The sequence below is a fragment of the Carex rostrata genome, chromosome 8 (assembly GCF_964058835.1).
Source record: "Carex rostrata chromosome 8, lpCarRost1.2, whole genome shotgun sequence".
NCBI lineage: Eukaryota > Viridiplantae > Streptophyta > Magnoliopsida > Poales > Cyperaceae > Carex > Carex rostrata.
Window position 1 is genome coordinate 4,673,335 of NC_135925.1, and position 18,843 is coordinate 4,692,177.

The 18,843-nt window shown below is 34.3% G+C and overlaps 1 protein-coding gene and 1 pseudogene across 2 annotated transcripts; both read left to right on the forward strand.

The window, feature by feature from the left end:
- The first annotated feature begins 1,681 nt into the window (after nt 1–1,681).
- On the forward strand, nt 1,682–6,939 carry LOC144557719 (protein NRT1/ PTR FAMILY 8.3-like; annotated as a pseudogene). The gene is made up of 5 exons (XR_013512767.1): nt 1,682–1,903; nt 3,810–3,915; nt 4,385–4,602; nt 5,368–5,904; nt 6,126–6,939. The product of XR_013512767.1 is annotated as a protein NRT1/ PTR FAMILY 8.3-like (transcript).
- An 8,810-nt stretch (nt 6,940–15,749) lies between these two features.
- Nucleotides 15,750–18,828, forward strand: LOC144558517 (uncharacterized). The gene is made up of 7 exons (XM_078307358.1): nt 15,750–15,949; nt 16,613–16,703; nt 17,009–17,124; nt 17,526–17,585; nt 17,673–17,738; nt 17,933–18,092; nt 18,623–18,828. Exons 1-7 carry the CDS (start codon nt 15,893–15,895, stop codon nt 18,646–18,648), a joined length of 576 nt encoding a protein of 191 aa, XP_078163484.1. The 5' UTR covers nt 15,750–15,892; the 3' UTR covers nt 18,649–18,828.
- Nucleotides 18,829–18,843: the final 15 nt, after the last annotated feature.

Below are 18,843 nucleotides of genomic sequence, written 5' to 3' on the forward strand. Positions count from 1 at the left end.
ATTAAATGTTTGAGAGGATTTAATTGAAGGGTAAATTTGTCTATTAAATTAAAATTTTAAATAATGTTGTGTCATTAAACAAATTTGTTGTGTGAATATCACTATCCGATTTTCCTTTCTGTTAATGAATGGAGAAGAGATCGGTTACTTCCTTTCCAGTCTTAACTTTTCGATAGTTGAGCTACTCACCGACGCTTCTTGACTTTTTGTCAATTTAAAGAAATGCTTGTTTCTTTTCTTTTTCTTAAAATAGACCCAGCGACAGCGACCAGGTACTGGATTTCGACTCTCGATATCCAGTTTTTTTTTTTAAATAGAATTACTGTAAAATAATTAAACAGAACAAGCCAGGAAGAAAATATTTTTCGTAAAATAGCCTTCACCGATCCTAGGGATCGGTGTAGACAAAAAAAAACCATCCCACACCGGTCCTAGGGACCGGTGGAGCATTTTTTAGCCGTTTTTGCACCCGGTAGAATGTTCCCACAGAAGATCCAACATTGAGCTCACCGGCCCTACAGATCGGTGGAAGTTTGGGCTACACTAGATCGGTGGAGATCTTTTATGCAATTTAAGGACCCAACGGATTTTTTTTCTTCTCCTTCTTACTTCCTCTTCTTCCTTCCAGCAGCCATGGCTCTTTAAACTCGTTTTTTTTAATTTATTCTCTCAATATATTCAATTATTTCTCAATCCAATTGTTTCAAAATTTTGGAATTGTTTAAGAGAAAAAGAACGGTGCAGGGACGATTTTGAGGTGCAGGGACAATTTTAAGAGAAAAAGCCCTAAACCTAAATACATCACTGATCCGCAGGAACGGTGCAGGGACGATTTTGAGGCTCCACCGGTCCCTAAGACCGGTGTAGGGTTAATTTGTGGCTTTTCATGCAGCCATGTGTGGCAGGTGCAAAAGAGGCTGCACCGGTCCCTAGGACCTGTGTAGAATTGATTTTTTTTGCTCCACCGATCCTAGGGATCGATGGAGACTAATTTTGAAAAATCAAACCAAACAAGGCTTGTTTCAACGAAACAATTTTCATTAATTCTATTTAAAAAAAAATCCTCGATCTCTGAACGGGTGATTCAGAATTTTCGTTAAGGAGGAAAAAAAAATATATATTGAATTGAATTTAAATAACTAATAAGATACAAAATAACGCTTTAATTTATACTTTTTAATCCTTTAACTTGTAATTTTTTATTCTTTAATCTATAATTCTAATTATTAATCATAATTTAAAATTTTTATTTTTATTTTAATTCTAAATTTAATTCAAATTACAAATTAAACATAGTGGCAAAAAAATTTCCAGAGAGACAAAATCGATCAGAACATTTCAATTTCTACTAAAATTCAAAATCCAGGGAGAGCAGCCTCCCAACTCCCAGACCATGTGGGTCCGCCCCTGATGTAGAGGGTGTTACTTTGTCAATATTTTTTATATTTTATATTTTTATTTCTGCAAGTTGCTGTTATTCTCTACTCAGATCAGGTCAGACGGGATTTTGTATGCAAATAAACATTAAAGTTGAACATATTCATATATAGTTTTAACATCACTAAAAGAATCTTTATTTAAGTAGTGGCTGAAGCTCAGCGTGTTCACACGTCACAACCATATTGAGGCCTCAACGCCTTCTCCACTTACCCATTACCTTTTTTTTCCTTCCGATTCTTATTCAACCCTCTCCACTTTCTCCGCTTACTGCTCAGAGACAAACTTCTTGGTAACAATTTTGCCTTTCGGAGGCGCATTTATCAGTTTCTCTAAGCAAGGTGAATACAAAAGAAATACGGAAAAATGTCTAAAATGGAGCTCTGGAAATATTGATGAGAAAGGGAATGATTGCTTGCTATCAGTGATCATGAAGAATGAAGAAGCCACATATTTGCTAATTCAGGTGCTCGTCTTCTCTATTTCTTGTGCTAAATATATTTTCATTATGTGGCATGTTGCTCGCACCAGGTTAAGAAATTCGTCAAGACCGCAATAGAAACGAGAAAGAACGACGACACAACAAATATAAAGCTAAATTTTTATGCAAATTTTTCTCTCTTTTTTCTAAAAAAGAAAAGTGGGCATAAGGCATCTCATGATTTTTTTTTTTTTTAAATAGAATCAAATTTAAATATTTCAATGAAACAAGCAGATTGAATTTTATTTTTATAAACATGTACAGTAAGCATAGTAGTTGTCTCCACCGATTCATAAAAATCAAATCCAACTTGTTCCGTTAAAATATTTAAATTTTATTTTATTTTAAAAAATCGCATCTCATATTCTCATTTACCTGTCATTTTTTTCAAACCATTTTCATTAGAGACCTCTCAAACCTCAAGGCGTATCGGCCCAAAGAGGCCCACAAACCGGACAACTCTCAAAAGAGATCCCTCCACTTTAACAGATTAGTTTTTGCTTCATACAGGGCATATATAACAGAATCAAAACAGCACAGCATATAGTTAGTGCGCTTTATGAAGTCAAAACTGTTTTGTAAAATCTTTACCCTCATTTTCATATCATTTGCCTGAGGAAAGCCCAGTAATGTCCATTTCTAAGCGGACTGGATATGAACAGGCCGGACCAATGGTCTCCTCTTTCAGACCCCATGGATTGAGGGATTTTCCTTTCTGTTAATAAATGGAGAAGAGATCGGTTACTTCCTTTCCAGTTTTAACTTTTCGATAGTTGAGCTACTCACCGACGCTTCTTGACTTTTTGTCAATTTAAAAAAATGCTTGTTTCCTTCCTTTTTCTTAAAATAGACCCAGCGACCAGGTACTGGATTTCGACCCTCGATCTCTTCCGTAGAGGATGTTGCTTTGTCAATATTTTTTTCATTTTTTATTTTTATTTCTGCAAGTTGCTGTCATTCTCTACTCAGGTCAAGTCAGACCGGGATTTTGTATTCAAATAAAAATTAAAAGCTGAACATATTCATATATAGTTTTAACATCACTAACACCTTGTTTGGATGGAGAGTAGAGGAAGTGAGGGAATGGAAAGAAAATAAAACTTTTCGTCGAATCGTGTTTGGTTAACAAAATTATATCGGATATGAAGAGTACAGGAGATGAAAAGTTTAACATTGCATCATTGTAATTAATATAATCGATTTTCTTGCCAATTTGAAGTGCAACGGATGAAAAGAAATTTTGTTACAAATATTTTTAGAAAAAATAACACAAATATCTAACCCTATAACTTACCTATATAATTCTTATACAATTTTTTTATCTCAATCCTACAACAACCACTAAATTTCTCATTAATCTTCTAAATTTTAATCAACCAAACAAGAAATAAGATGAAAAGAAAAATTAAATTTATTTTCTCTCACTAATCATTCAAACATAAAGAGATTAAATATGTTAATCTTCATTTTTATTCCATTTTATTCTTCGATCACCTCCTCTTCCTTCCTCTACTCTCCATCCAAACAAGGTGTAAATAAATCTTTATTTTAGTGGTGGTTGAAGCTCAGTGTGTTCACAACCATACTGAGGCCTCAACACCATGATATTATAAGATGGTAGCAAAAATGATATTTTTGTTTGCAAGAAAATAGTACCTACATCTCAGTTGGTAACTTTTAAGGTCATTATATACATAATTATCTTTATCTGGTAAATCTAACTAGCCTTTTAACTATACTCTCAGTAAAGAAAAAAGAGGCAGAACTTCATCAAACATTTTAAATTGGCTACTGTATTACTATATATAGTTACCAATGGCGCTTGCAAATGAATGTCTTATACATAAATAGGTGTAATAATGATACATATAAGGCCTTCCTTTTTTTTTAGGGTGACAGCTCTGGAAACCAAAAGGAGGACATGACAACAGTTGCATATGAAGAACAACTTTTGGAAGATGAGCAAGCTGACCCAAGAGCACGGGCAATCATTTTAGGTTCTAACCTTGGCTTTTTCTTGCACACTTCAACAAATTACAGCTATGCTTTATTAGGGAAAAAAAATTATATAGTAACAAACCTCTAGTAGAGTGATGCTACGTCTCAATAATTATCAGGAACTCATCGGTGGTAGATATTTTAAGACAAAAATGTTCAAAGGTTACACTATTTGTGGTGCTCGTGCATATTATCAAATAAAGTATTAATTAAAAATATAAAACTTACCAGTATTCTAGCTTAGGCATATTGTTCTTCTCATGTGTACTTAAATCACTATGTAAACAATATGCAGTAATGCAGTGATTCTTATATTAGAGAAGGATCAGAAATTGGATTAAAATGAGGTACCTTGTAGTCAAACCCTGGTGTATTTCTAACAGCCAGTAACTGACATGTGTTCTCTGATTAATATAATTGAATAATCAAACGATGAATGCTCTGACGTTCTCATAAATGCATGTGTAGGATTTGAGTGCTTGGACAGCACTGCTTCTAATGGCGTGGCGACAAACTTGGTCGTGTACCTGCAAACTGTTCTACATGGAAGTAATGCTTCAAATGCAACTAATGTGACCACTTGGTATGGTGCTAGCTACTTTGTGCCAATTGTAGGAGCTGTCATAGCAGACACATATTTGGGAAAATACAAGACTGTTTTATTGTCCCTTGTTTTATACCTAATTGTATGTCATATCATGTCTCTTTAAATCAGTCAATCTTTACATATGCCCCTAGGATATCTAAAAGAATAACTTATATACTTTCAAATATGGAGGATCTCTAATACCCTTGCGACAAAGTATTAAAAACAATATCAGATTGAGCCTCTCCTCATTTCTTTGAAAAATACCAAACCTATCCCTACTTTATCTTATCCTTGTTTGTTCCATATCTCGAAAGTACCTCCTACTATAGCCGTAAAACTTTTATATATGCAATTACAGGAATATCTGCTCCTCATTTCATATCTATTTTCATATAACAGATTGAATGCGCCTCATATTTGTTATTTCTTGAATTTGCTCCTCTGTTAATATGTCTCCTGCTATTGTATCCATTTTTTCTCTCTATACATATTAATTTAAGTGATAGGTAGAAATCAGCAATCAGTATGCAATTGATGTCTATAGATTTGTATAGTAATTTAGGCAAAGATACTAAATTGATTTATTTTTCTGATGTAGTATCAGTTTGGTACACATAATTCAGGTACAATACTGGTTTGTATGTACCAGTTCCTCAACAGATTGACAAGAAAAAGCTGGTTAATTTTACAGAGTATTAATGACCATTTTCAGTACATATCCAAGTCTTACACCACCTTCAGCTTATCAATTGAAAATATTACAGATTACCGAGATGTCAAGTGCAAATGGGACCAATAAGTATTTTTTATTTGCTTATTTGCGTGCTTGATATATCCTGCTTATTTCCTTGTGTATCTACAGGGAACGATACTTGTCACACTCTCTGCTCTCTTAATAGAACACCAGGTCGTGTGCAATGTAAACCCGTGTGATTCGACAAATGAATTAAACAACATTTTTTTCTTCCTGGGATTGTATCTTGTTGCATTTTGGTAGTGGAGGCATTCGATCATCTTTGCTTCCATTCGGTGCAGATCAGTTTGATGACAGAAACCCTAGAGAGAGAGAGAAGAAACAACAATTCTTCAGCTGGTTCTATTTGTGCATAGATTTTGGGGTTATCAGTTCTGGCATTTTCATCATATGGATACAGGATAACATAAGCTGGGCTCTTGGATTCGGTATCTCGACTCTTTGCATTGCAATTGCATTTGGTGGATTTTTGTTAGGTACACCAACATACCGACTGAAATTGCCAAGTGGGAGTCCATTAAAGAGCTTGTTTCATGTCTTTGTTTGCTTTTTGAAGAATGTGAACATGGAGCTACCGATTGATACTTCTCTCCTGTATGAGAATGATATCAATTGTTTGAAACTCGAACATACCGATGAATTCAGGTACTCGTGTATCTCTGCAGTTTGCAAATTTTATTATTATATATTGGTATATTTTGTATAAAGGAAAAAAGGTTCAATAAGGTTCTTTTAGGTCTTTGTATTACTGTAAAGCAAAATGATCAGTCTTAAAATAAATGATAAAACTTGGCTATGCCCAAATTTAGCTAAAAAGGCCTGTATTTGACTGTTTGCTTAGAAAATTTTCTCATTTTTACTTTTAGGTTCTTAGACAAAGCAGCTATTCTATTGGATTCAGATGCCGAAAATTCAAAGAAACCTCCAAATGTTTGTACTGTAACCCAAGTCGAGGAGTTCAAAATACTGCTCCGACTCCTTCCAATTTGGGCATGTGGCATAGTCTACTCGGCTGCATATTTCCAAATGTGGACAACCTTTATACAACAAGGCACAACCATGGACAACAAATTCATGTCCATCTCCATTCCATCGGCATCTCTATCCTCCTTTGAAGTTTCATGTGTAATGGTTTTGGTACTAGTTTACAATAAGCTCATTGTACCAAATTTGACTACTGAACCCACAAAATTACAAAGGATTGGGATAGGTTACTTTCTGATGATATTGACAATGGCATTAGCTGCCTTCATGGAGACGAAACGGTTGGAGAGTGTCCGAAATGGAGAGGTTATTAGCATTGCATGGCAACTGCCGCAGTATTCTATTATAGCGGGTTCAGAGATGTTTAGTTACATAGCTCAATTGGAGTTCTTCTATGAAGAAGCCCCTGATTCAATGAAAAGCATTTGCACATCTTTCTCACTGCTAGCAATTTCTCTTGGCAGTTATTTGAGTTCCTTGATAGTGACTGTTGTAACGGTCTTAACGGGCATGGATGGAAACCCGGGATGGATACCGGATGATTTGAACAACGGACACCTTGATTATTTCTTCTGGTGCCTAAGTTGTTTGAGCTTGGTTAATTTTGTTGTATATGTTGCTTTTGCAAAGAGATACAAGCTTAAAAGGATAATTTTAGAGTTGTAATGAATTTGTAACATTTGTTCATACAAAAAAATAATAATAATAATTGTCTGAATATCTGCATTAAGAAAACGAAAGAGTGCTACATTTTATTTTGCGTTTGCATTTTGGTCCCGTGGAAAATAAATAAATCTGCTGTAATTCTCAGAGAATTACAGGACCGAGAATTACAGGATCCTGTAATCTCGATCCCAATCGTTGATCTTTTTCGAGATGGGTGCATGAAAACTTACTTTTCTAAAAACATTTTCAAGATCCGTGCACAGAAAAGTTTGACCATATGATATTGGAATTTCATAATAAGAGGAATTACAGTGGATTCGGACTCGGTCCTGTGAGGCTATGACATCATACACAGTAATCTCATTTCTCCCCTTTTGGTAATAACCAAAAGTAATATAAGCTGAAGTCAATCTGAGTATTTATAGAAAATCTCCAATATGTCAAGTTTGATTTGAAAGGTTGACCTTAAATTGATAGTGGCAATATTACACATTTTCTCTTAGTCGTTTATCTTCCGGACAATTTGAAATTGTATAGAGATCTATAAATTTTCACTTAATTAGTTATTTAAATAGATTCACTATTTCTTTTGTCCTCTCGATGAAAATTATGGATCTACTCCTGTTTCTAGAGAAAAAAAAATGTAACATTACGTGAGTATCACATTGTGACTTGATCATGTTACGTCACGTCATATAATCAAAATTTATTGTCACGTGACGTGATGTGACTAAAATTGTGGAGGATAGTCACGTCATCGTGACCACACGTGACATAACTAATTGAGTTTAATTATTATTTTTATATTTAAGTTACAATAATAAAATATACCAAAAAATAAGAAACGGTTTCAAAATAATTATAATTAAGAAATAATGTTTAAAAATCTGGTCATGTGATGAAATAATTTATACAATTCAAAATCAGACACCTCTTCTGAGACGGAATGGGGGGTATTCACATGTACAAAATAATTTATATAATTCAAAATCAAACACCTCTTCCGAGACACCTCTTCAATTCACTTAAAAAAATCTTTTTTTTATAGTAAGTATATTGTGTTCATATCTAATTAATGAAGTATTCATATCTAATGAAGTATTCGTTCTAACTAAAGAAGTATTTATAAGTAATTAATATAAATATAAAGTATTCATATCTAACAACATGAAGTATGCATATCTAACTAATAAAGTATTCATATGTCACCACACTCTCCCCGCCGGATCTCATCGGAGACGAGGTAAGATTGTGCCGGATCGCGCCGGATCTCAACGATGCACCACGCTCTTCTCGCCGGATCTCGACGGTGCACCACGCCGAGAAAGAGAAGAGGCGGAGGGCGTGAAGGCCATGAAGAGGCGGAGCCCATGAAGAGGCGGAGCCCATGAAGAGCGCGAATTTTGTTTTTTTTTGCTGATCGGGAGAGAGAGAAGGGTCAAGACAGTTAGATTTTTGACATAAACTATCATATGTATTAGACAATTGGGGCAGGGGGGGCTGTTAGCGAACTAGAAGTAGGAGGATAATATCTTTACTTTAATATTTATGCCTAACTAAAATAAGCAAATGTATATGTTTTTCCAATGTTTTAAAATGCAGTTTTGTTCATGCATGCGGAAGGCCACTGCATACTGCATAAGCGGTATGCGGACACATGTGCGGATTTTAAAATAAAAATTCACGTATATATATATATATATATATATATATATTCATATTCATATAGTTGAATTTATTTCCACATAACCTGTTAGTTTGTAATAATCTAGAAGTCAATAATACGATAATTTATCATAAAGCTTTGTTCATGAATTGAATGTTTATTTATATATCATTTTGTTGCCTTGAGTATTATTGAATTTATGGATCATTTCGAGTTCATGACTGAAATTGTGAAACTCCATAATATAGATGATATATACTCTTAAAAAGTCACTGACCAAGGTAATTAGCAGGAACACTAATTACCGCGATAAGGTTAGTATGTGGATTAAAAGATGGTTAAGTTTTACAAACCACCTGACACGAGATGTCATTTTAATCACATAGATACATGTTCTAGGAACATGGTATTTGACAGACCCCGAATGAAACATTAAATAGAATTGTGTCCGTGTCATTTATGTTTTCATTCAGTGTCAGGTTCTACACTATGAGGTATTTATCGTTCCCACTGAGAAATATGTATGTGTGATTGTTATCTAACGCTGTCCGTAAAAAACAGTCATAACGGTAGCTTTTCCATATGTATAGCTTAGCTGAGGAAGTGATAGTTTACCAAGAATACTATTTGTCCCTCGTATTTTATACGAGCTATAGCATCACTGGGCCCCTTGATAGAGTAAGATTATCTGCTAGCGGTATAATTACAAGAGTAATTATATTTGATAATCTGCTCAAGATCAAGAAAAGATTAAGTTAGCAAGGATGACACACATCTACCTTGAAACTAATCTGATAACTATGAGACAGAAGAACAGACACAAGTAAATAGTTTACTGGATCGTGATATTGTACAGTATAGTATCATCTGTGTAATTGGATGGTCATGATGTATACTGCTAGATACCGCTCATGATTATAGAAGTTAAAACAGTTTTAACTCTATTTACCAACATAACACAGATCCTATTGGGTCACACCATATAGAAGTTAATCGGAGAATCTTATTGTGATTGATTATAAATTGGTTATGATCAATAGTAAGATGGTTATAATTAATTATACGTGTTATAATTAAATTATAAATGTTATGTAAAAATAACAAGCAAAAACATTGGTTAATTTATAAACGTGTGTGACACGTTGTATAAAAGTTAACCGGTTAATTTATAAATGTGCAGGACACGTTGTATAAATTACCGAAACAACAACCGTAAGAAATATAATTGTTCAGAATAATTATACGAATATTATTTGTATTCGGGCCGAGGGCATTCGGGTCTTTTCAGATTCGTCCTTATCCGCATGACACGTCATCGATCCTATCCACATGACACCTCACCCCCCTAGGCGGCATGCCTTGTCATAGGGGTATTTTGGTCTTTTCACACCATTTTAGAGGCTATAAATAGAGGGGTGCATGGAGAGAATAAAATACTAATTCACTCGTATCGTTTCGTGTCGAAACGAATCGGTATTTTCTCTCTTTCTCGGTTTCTCTTCCAAATAGTGTTTCGGTTGAGAAAAGAAAGTTATACGTAGTTGACGTATAATCTTGCGGGTTGTTGTGAAGTATATTTACGGGATTGATGAATAGTGTTTTCTCAAATTTCACGGTATGTCAGTTTTGCTTATTTGTGAAACTGAGTAGCTGAAAATTCGTGTTTACAGGTTTTCATCTTTTCCCCGTAAATAGTGTTTTTGCATAATACCGCGGTTTATAGTATTTCTGGCAAAAGAAATAAACCGCTCTCCGGTTAGTCCTGGTGGATAACCGATAGAGGCATCAGACGTCTGATGCTCCGAGGAGAATCATTCCCGTGATGTAGCTCTACTCGCTCGGTCTGCATTCCAACTATGATTTGGAAACAAGGTATAAATATGCTATATTAATCTATTTAATTGGTAAGTATATTAAAGTTTTAGAAATCAATCATGGAGTAGATCTGTAAAAAGGATTAAATTGGGTTTTGATGCCAAAGGAATACTGAAGGTGGACCGCCTTGGAAAGTTTCCTGACATACCCCGTTTAATCCTGAGCTTAAGTTGGCCGTAGAAATTTTTGTTCTACTGTCATTCCGCAACTTAAGCCTAAACGGGTTTTGGTTACCCCGAAACCCAACATAACCAACATGAAGTGTGCCTTATTTTATATAAAAAATACAATAATTTAGGATGGGATAATAAAACTCTGCATAATGTATATGAACTTTTAATTACATGCGCTGCATATTACGTTTTTAATCAAAACTGCATGGGGAGGAACTGCATGGCATTTTGAGCACAGCTGCCGACTGCATAAGCATATGCAGCCGCATTTTAAAACACTGTGTTTTTCAATGATTAAGTATGTAAAATAAGTTTGGCCAGCGTATTATTGATAATATAGCAACATGTTGTGTTATCATCTTGAAAATATATTGAATAGATTTTGAATGATAAGTTCCGTTCAAATTAATCTTCTTCACAAATTATGTGTTTACATAATAAAATTTATAATTTTAAATTCTTTTAATATAAAGTCAAGCGGTTAAAAAAATAATGTACTAAAATTAACTTATAAATCTTTATTTTTTTTACCACTTGATTTTATACTAAAAATTAATGTAAACACATCGCTTGCAAAGTATATTAGTTTCAATAGTTTGAATGCGTCATTTGAAGCATAATGGAACGTTACTATTGCTAGCTAAGTTCATGTAAAATAATAGTTTAATGTGTAGATACGTAAAAAAGTTCACAAAAATATATGAAGATGAGTTTATAGACAGTCATATACTCGTTGGATTGTATGGTTACAATCCTTGTTGAAGTAATACTTGTTTTCTGAAATAAATTGGAAAAGGGCTAATAATCAATTTTATTTTCCATACATAAATCTTGTTAGAGCATCTCCATTGGTGAAAGCCTTTGCAATTGCAAACAATTGAATTGCAATTTTAATTCATTTTAATTTCAATGACTCTACATCCATGAAATTAGATTTAATTTCATTTTGACCGCCAGCGATCTCATTTTTTTCGATTGACCTTTTACTTTTTCTCCGTAGCGTGAATTTCTGTTAAATCCAAATCTATGATCTCTCTCTCTCCTCTCCACGATGAACAACAGAAGCCCTCATCTCCCTCTCTCTCTCTCACTCTCTCTCTTTCTCTCTCTGTCTCTCAATACATATAAAAGAACACAGAAAATTTTAATATGATAATTTAATATGAAGGCTATGTGAACAATCTTCTTAAATTATGTTACATAATTAACAATTAAAAAGTTAATAAGAGAAAGACTACTATGTATGTTGCTTTTCCACACTAATCACACCTCTAGCAATATCCTATCATATAAGAAAGAAGAAAATGTTTGATCTAGTATTACATTCACAAATCACAATACCTCCTATGCAAACTGCTAGCTAATGAACAAACAAAAATGTATTGGACAGGTGCATCAAAAAGTCTTTGCATCTGATAACGTATACGCCAACTGGTACATTATATGTTCTTGTACCAGTATTGGCATCGGTTGTACTGGTACAATTCATATTGCTGCAAATAAAATGTAGATCTCTGAAAAGGCATAATCAGCTTCACTGACACTCTCTTTCATCTATGATCCTTGTTGTATCCTCCGTGTTGGAACTTGAGCTGCTGGTCTTGATATCGCCCTTGCCGTGGCATCTCCATAGAACTGCATATAAAAATCTGAGATGGAAGCCTTTACAATGATATTCTTTTAACATAAGTTGCAAATTCAGTTGAAAATTCAAGAATAAATTAAGTCAAGGTTATTAGTTGGTATGTTAATGTTAATGCCTTTATAATGATAACCTTACCTGGTAATGTTAATTAAGTCAAGGTTATTAGTTAGGATTTGGACATCAGAATTATTAGTACCAGCTGACACTATGTAGCAAGTTCTATTTACTTTGATATACCAATATCAGGAGGTTTCTAAACTATTTTCACCAGAATGAACGTTACCATAGCAATGCACATGTCCGGTATGTTTGTGAGCTTGTTATCCCTCAAAACCATCTCCTGTTGAAAGGGCAAAAAGGGGAAATAAAATATGTGGTCTGGAAATACTTGTCAGGTTCAACAGCATACTGGTATACTAGTACCCCCGAGTAATGTGACAACGAGCAAAACTCAATTAGGTCAGGGAAATAATCTTTTAACTTTATCTTCTTGTTGGTTCTTAATTGAGGATTTCTTTTTTCAATATTTGTTCTGGATTGTGTTTTACTGAAACATGTAAAATCTGACCAGAATAACATAATATAAAACTCTGAAGCTTGCCCATCAAACTAATTGCTGGCCAGAAGCATACAAGATAAAATTCTCTAACTTACCATTTTGTCTGGTATAGATACTGACATACATCAGGTATAAACAAATACATATTGGTTAACCATTATCATACATATAAATGGCAATAAAAGCAATATCGCTTATAAGATATCAGCAAAAAGAAAGAGGTGAAAAAGAAAAGTACTAAACTTTTGAGGGGCATAAACGAAAAGCTAAGTATCCTACTCACCTCTAAACCAGTGATTGCATTCCACTGTGTGAGGGGCTCGATAGCTTGATCGTGAGCAAATTCTGACGCAGCGACAGCTTTTTAAGATAGGACAGGAGAGAGATGCACTCGTCGAGCTTGGTCAGACGGTTAGCGGTGAGATCAATCTCTTCCAGGATTTCAGGTAGGTTGATGTCAGCCAGATCGTGCAACTGGCAGCTCGTCAGGTCTAGAAACCGCGACTCGTCGGTCGGATTGGTTTCCATTTCTGATCGGAGGAACGGGGACGGGAAAGGGGAGAAGGGGAGAGGAAATTTTGAGCGATGACTGGCAGCTCAAGTTAGCGACGAGCAGCGCAAGAGATAGCGCGATTTGAAGATTTTGAGCGAAATGAAAGGGCCGATGAAAGCTTGCAAATTTGAGAGAACCTCTGTATCGGTGAAATTAGAAATGAAATTGCGGAGCGGTGCCAGGTCAGCATTTGCAATTGATTTTGCAAGGCGTTGTAGATGCTCTTACTATGATTTTTCTATTATCAATGGTGGTTTCATGAATTTATTTTGGAAAAGATCTATCACACCGGCCGAAAACATCCTAATTTCCTCCACATTTTAAGCAAGATATATGGATTAAATTATTAAAACGATCGTCAACCCACCTTAAATATAAATATTAAATTTTGAAAATACTACTTTTCATAAAATAGATAATGCCTTAATCATTAAAGACGAGATTCTTTTTCTAGTCAAAATCGTTTCAACTTTTTTGCAACAAATATAAATATAGTATGGATGTTGACAGCAACACAAAATGGAATATATGGACTAGTGTGTTCATTGATTGAACCGGATCGAGTTAGGTCGGATTGGCATTATAGTTGTTTATTGGCACATAAATATATATTTATCTATCATCATGTTAGTCAATAGTCATAAAACAGTTTTTTATACCTTGTTTGGATGGAGTGTACACTGTAGAGGAAGAGAACGAATGGAAAGAAAAAATATATTTTTTTTTTCGAATTGTGTTTAGTTGACAAAATTATTTGGATGTAAAAGTTACAGGAATGAAAATGTTTAACTTTACATGTTTATAATCAATAGTGTTAATTTATCTCTCAATTTGAAATGTAAAAGATGGGAAAAAAATTATTGCAAATATTTTCAAAAAATATAATACAAATATCCAACTATATATCTTACATATGTTGTTATTATCAACATTTATTTGTCACAAATCTACAACAGGCATCAAATTTCTAATTAACTTTCTAAATTTTAATTAATTAAGTAAGAATTAAGACGAGAAAGAAAATTAAATTTATTTTTCCTCATTAATTATTCAAACATAAAAAAATTAAATATATTAATCTTCTTCTATTCTTCCCTCCTTTCCTTCCTCTACTCTCCATCCAAACAAGGTGAGATGTCATGCAGATTCCTCTTAATTATTGCATATATAATAGCATATACATCCTAGACGGATTACCGAATAATATTTGTTTATTATTTTCTTTGAGAGAGAAAGATGGAGATTTATTCTAGACGATATAGAAGGAATTGTAGAATTCTATGTTTTCTTCGAGTTTCTTCATCTTTTTTTTTTTCAAAGGAACCGTAAAACAGCTACGGTTCTTTTGGATTTTTTTTCTAACAAATGCCATAGGTTGAAAAAAAAAAAAAAAACTCTGAAATATCGTAGTAATGTTTCGTTCCTTTCATGTCATGTAAAAATAGATAACACCATGCTATTTTTCTCCAACATTCTTTTCGAATTACTAAAAATAAAAGAAAACCGAAAGCTATTACTTTTTTATCAGTTATGGAATATGGTCGAAATATATAATTACCTGTTTGGACAAAAACTTGTTACTTTGTAGTAGCCTACGGCCAATTTTTTTGTATATGGAAATGCAAAAATTAAATTTTAAGAAAAAGAATTTGAGTTTTTTATGCAATGGAATGTCCCTATGTAGAGTGGGAAACATGGCACGACAAAGCCGGCTCTGTCACAGAACAACACGGTTATGGCACGACACACAAGTCGATTACGTGTCGTGACTCGCATGTTCCTTGCCGTGACCATTCGTGTGCCGTGACTATTCGTGTACAGTGATCATTTTTAGAAAATTTGGCACGACACGCGAAAGATCTAGTCACGGCACGTAGTCATGTGAATCTTGAATAAATTAACATAAATTATGATTAAATAATCACACGAGTCACGTTTAGGCATGGCATGACTCCCATGGCGTAACCATTCGCGTACCGTGACTACCCCTTGACATTTTGGTCACGGCACGGCACAACATGTGAAAAATTAATTTGATCACTACACAGCACGGCACAAGACCAAAATCACGACATGTGAGTCACGGCACGACACGTTTTTCCAACTCTATTCTTGTGGGTCCGGGTCCCTCTTATTCCCTACAATTACACCAATATGGTCACAGAAAAAATTACAGAAAATTAAAGGAACCGAATAATTTATTTTCCTATATTTTTAAAAATAAAATTTGGGCCTACGGCAACAAAAATACAAAAGAAATAAATAAAAAGGTTTTACTGGGTGAGCTTTAGAATATCATAGAAAAGTATTATTTCTCTCGCCGACACTTGGGACCAACTGTTTAGTTTGGTAGAACTACCAGCAGCGCTTATATGAACCCACCTTCTCTCTTCGCTGTTTCCACGCATTGAGAGAGAGAACAAGAGAAAGAGAGATAGCTTAAATTTCCAGCATCCATTTAAAATTTGCAAGTTCTAATTCGAATTAGAGATTTTGTTGACTTAGAAGAAAAATGGGGCAGGTCTTTAGGAAACTTCTGGACGCCTTGTCTGGCACGCGAGATATGAGGGTATTGTTCTTCTCCTCTCTATTTTAGGCCCTTTTTGTAGTTTGTTTTTCTTTTTCTTTTTCTTTTTTGTGTTTTCCTCCAGCAATTGTTTTTGTAACCCTTAAATGGTGTAGCTCAGAGAAAAGAATATGTAAGCTTGATTCTGTTATTCAGGAGGGGTTATAAACATTTTTTTTTTTTTTTACAATTTTAGAAATTGTGAGATTTATATTTTATAGAAGACGGTAGGTACTTGGTACCAGAGAAAAAGGTAAATTGTTTATTAATATTTTCAATTTAGGTTCTGATTGAGGTTGTTACTCAAGGAAGAAGAATTTTTATGTTGCAATTCTTAGAAAGATAGTTTGCACCCTTGAAAAATGAGAAATTTCATGCACATCATCTGAAATGTGACCTAAATCTCTCTTGATTAATGATTAATCTACACTGTAGAGTGTAACTCTGCTAAGGAGAGGGTACTAGTGCCTGAGATTTCTTGTGATGGGCTTCACAGTAATTCACATTTTGCACAGGGTTACAGATGAAAGTTCCCCTTGGAATTGCACATTTGCACCCAGCATCCAAGGCTATTTCCACTTAAACACAAATATGCCTTCTTCTTGCATGTTATAAAATATCATTTTATGGATCCAATAATTTGACTTGTGATATTTTGAACTATAGGTGGTGATGCTTGGTTTGGATGCTGCTGGTAAAACCACTATTTTGTACAAGTTGCACATTGGAGAAGTTCTATCCACTGTGCCTACAATAGGTAGGCACTTGTAAACCCTTTTTCATGTTTTTTCTTTTTTTAAGGATGTTAATTTTTTTTTTTTCCTAAACCCTTTTATCCTATTTTAAGGATGTTATGGTTTCTTTTCCCCTATTTTCATGTTTACTTTCTTCTTGCACACAAAAGAAACTGAAATTGTAGACCAAATAAGAAACCAGTGCCCCTTACTTTGGAGATGTAATTATTATGAAGTTTCTCATTGAATCCCAATTCCTTTTATTTGATAAACTAAAATTAGCAAACATTATGACTTAGTATTGATCAATTATTGTTTCTGCATTCAGGTTTTAATGTAGAGAAAGTGCAGTATAAGAACGTGATTTTCACAGTCTGGGATGTAGGGGGGCAAGAGAAACTCAGGCCTCTTTGGAGGCACTACTTCTCTAATACCGATGGATTGGTATACAAAATTATTATCTCATACTTTTTGTTCATCGGGTGCCTTTCTTTGTGGTGGTTACAATTTACATGATTGCGATTTTATCTGGTTTATACCAGTAAAGGGCCTGACTGATTCCTTTGGATCTAAATTACTAATTAGCATTTGGTACTGGTATGTAGCCCAGTTAATTCATAGCAGTACCAGTACCATGGGTGACAGTTTTGTTAGGGACCTGGCTAGTGTAAGGGTCATTTAATGCAAGTACATATCTTAATTGCTTCATTATGCTACTGGTATGGACCATTGTGTATCCTGGAGAGCATGATTGATATGGTATAGAGCATGCTAAAATAAAATAAAATAAATCAATATGGATAGTTTTTCTTAATTATAGTTTATTTGTGTCTTTGTCTTTGTAGATCTATGTGGTTGATTCATTGGACAGAGAAAGAATCGGGAAGGCTAAGGCAGAATTTCAGGTTTTTTACTTCTTTGTAAATCTCTTAGTAATTATGATAGCTGTTAGTCTTCTGTGCTGATATTATTGTCTGTGTTTCCTTTTGCAGACCATAGTAAATGATCCGTTGATGCTTAATAGTGTAATTTTGGTCTTTGCAAACAAGCAAGACATGGTAATATTTCTTTGTTTTTCTTGCAACTGAGTTACTGCTTCTCTCTCCATACTACTACCCAATCTACATTTTTCTGACTGTTATTACAGCTCTGTCAAATAAAATGGACAAGTTTAAAATGATTTCTGATATTTGTTGGTAGTGATTTGCTCCTCACCTCTCTTCTGCCTTCTGCTCTTCCCTTTTTTATTCAGAAAGGAGCAATGACACCAGCAGAAGTATCTGAGGGTTTGGGGGTATATAATCTGAGGAATCGCACATGGCATGTGCAAGGCACATGCGCCCTCAAAGGTGATGGCCTTTATGAGGGCTTAGATTGGCTCGCCACTACTCTTAATGAAATGCGTGCTTCAGGTTAGAAATATCTTCCCCCCCCCCCCCCCCCCCCCCCCCCCCCCCACACACACACCCAGTAAAACAAAATATGTTTTGTCTTAAATTAGTTGGGTGATGTTGTGGGGAAATTTGATCCCTCTTCATTTCTATTCAGTAATGCTTTGGCTACCATACTAGCAAAATTATTTAGGGTTCTGGAGATGTGCTCTCTCTCTCTCTCTCCCTACCTCACACACATTTATTATTTGCATACTGGAATTGGGGATTCATGTTAATCAGTCTTCAAGTTTTTTTTATTCTGTACCATATTGGCTAAAATCGACCCCCATTATTTTTCAAAAAAATGTGTTATATGTGACTTTATATATATATTTTAGAATAAAATGCAATGGATGCTGTAAAATTGACCCTATTCACGTTCGTACATGAGTGTAATCGGAGCTGTAGATTGGGAAAACTGGTATTTTATGTACATGCCTCACTTTACAGGAACATATAGGAAATACAAATATTTCATTTTAACCTATTCTTTTCTTGTTGTTGCTCAGGTGTCCAACATCGGTTGATAATTTGATACACCATAAGTTGAAAGAAACAAAAGGATGGTAGAGCTAAATATATATCTTATGATAAAACAAGAGTTTTTTTTTTTTTTTTTTTCCTTTTTTTGTCTAGCATTGTGTTTTTGTTAATGTAAATATCCAAATAGGTCATGGTGGAATGTTTCAATCAATATGAAAATTGTTTCTAGAAAGAAGTGGTTGTTTGG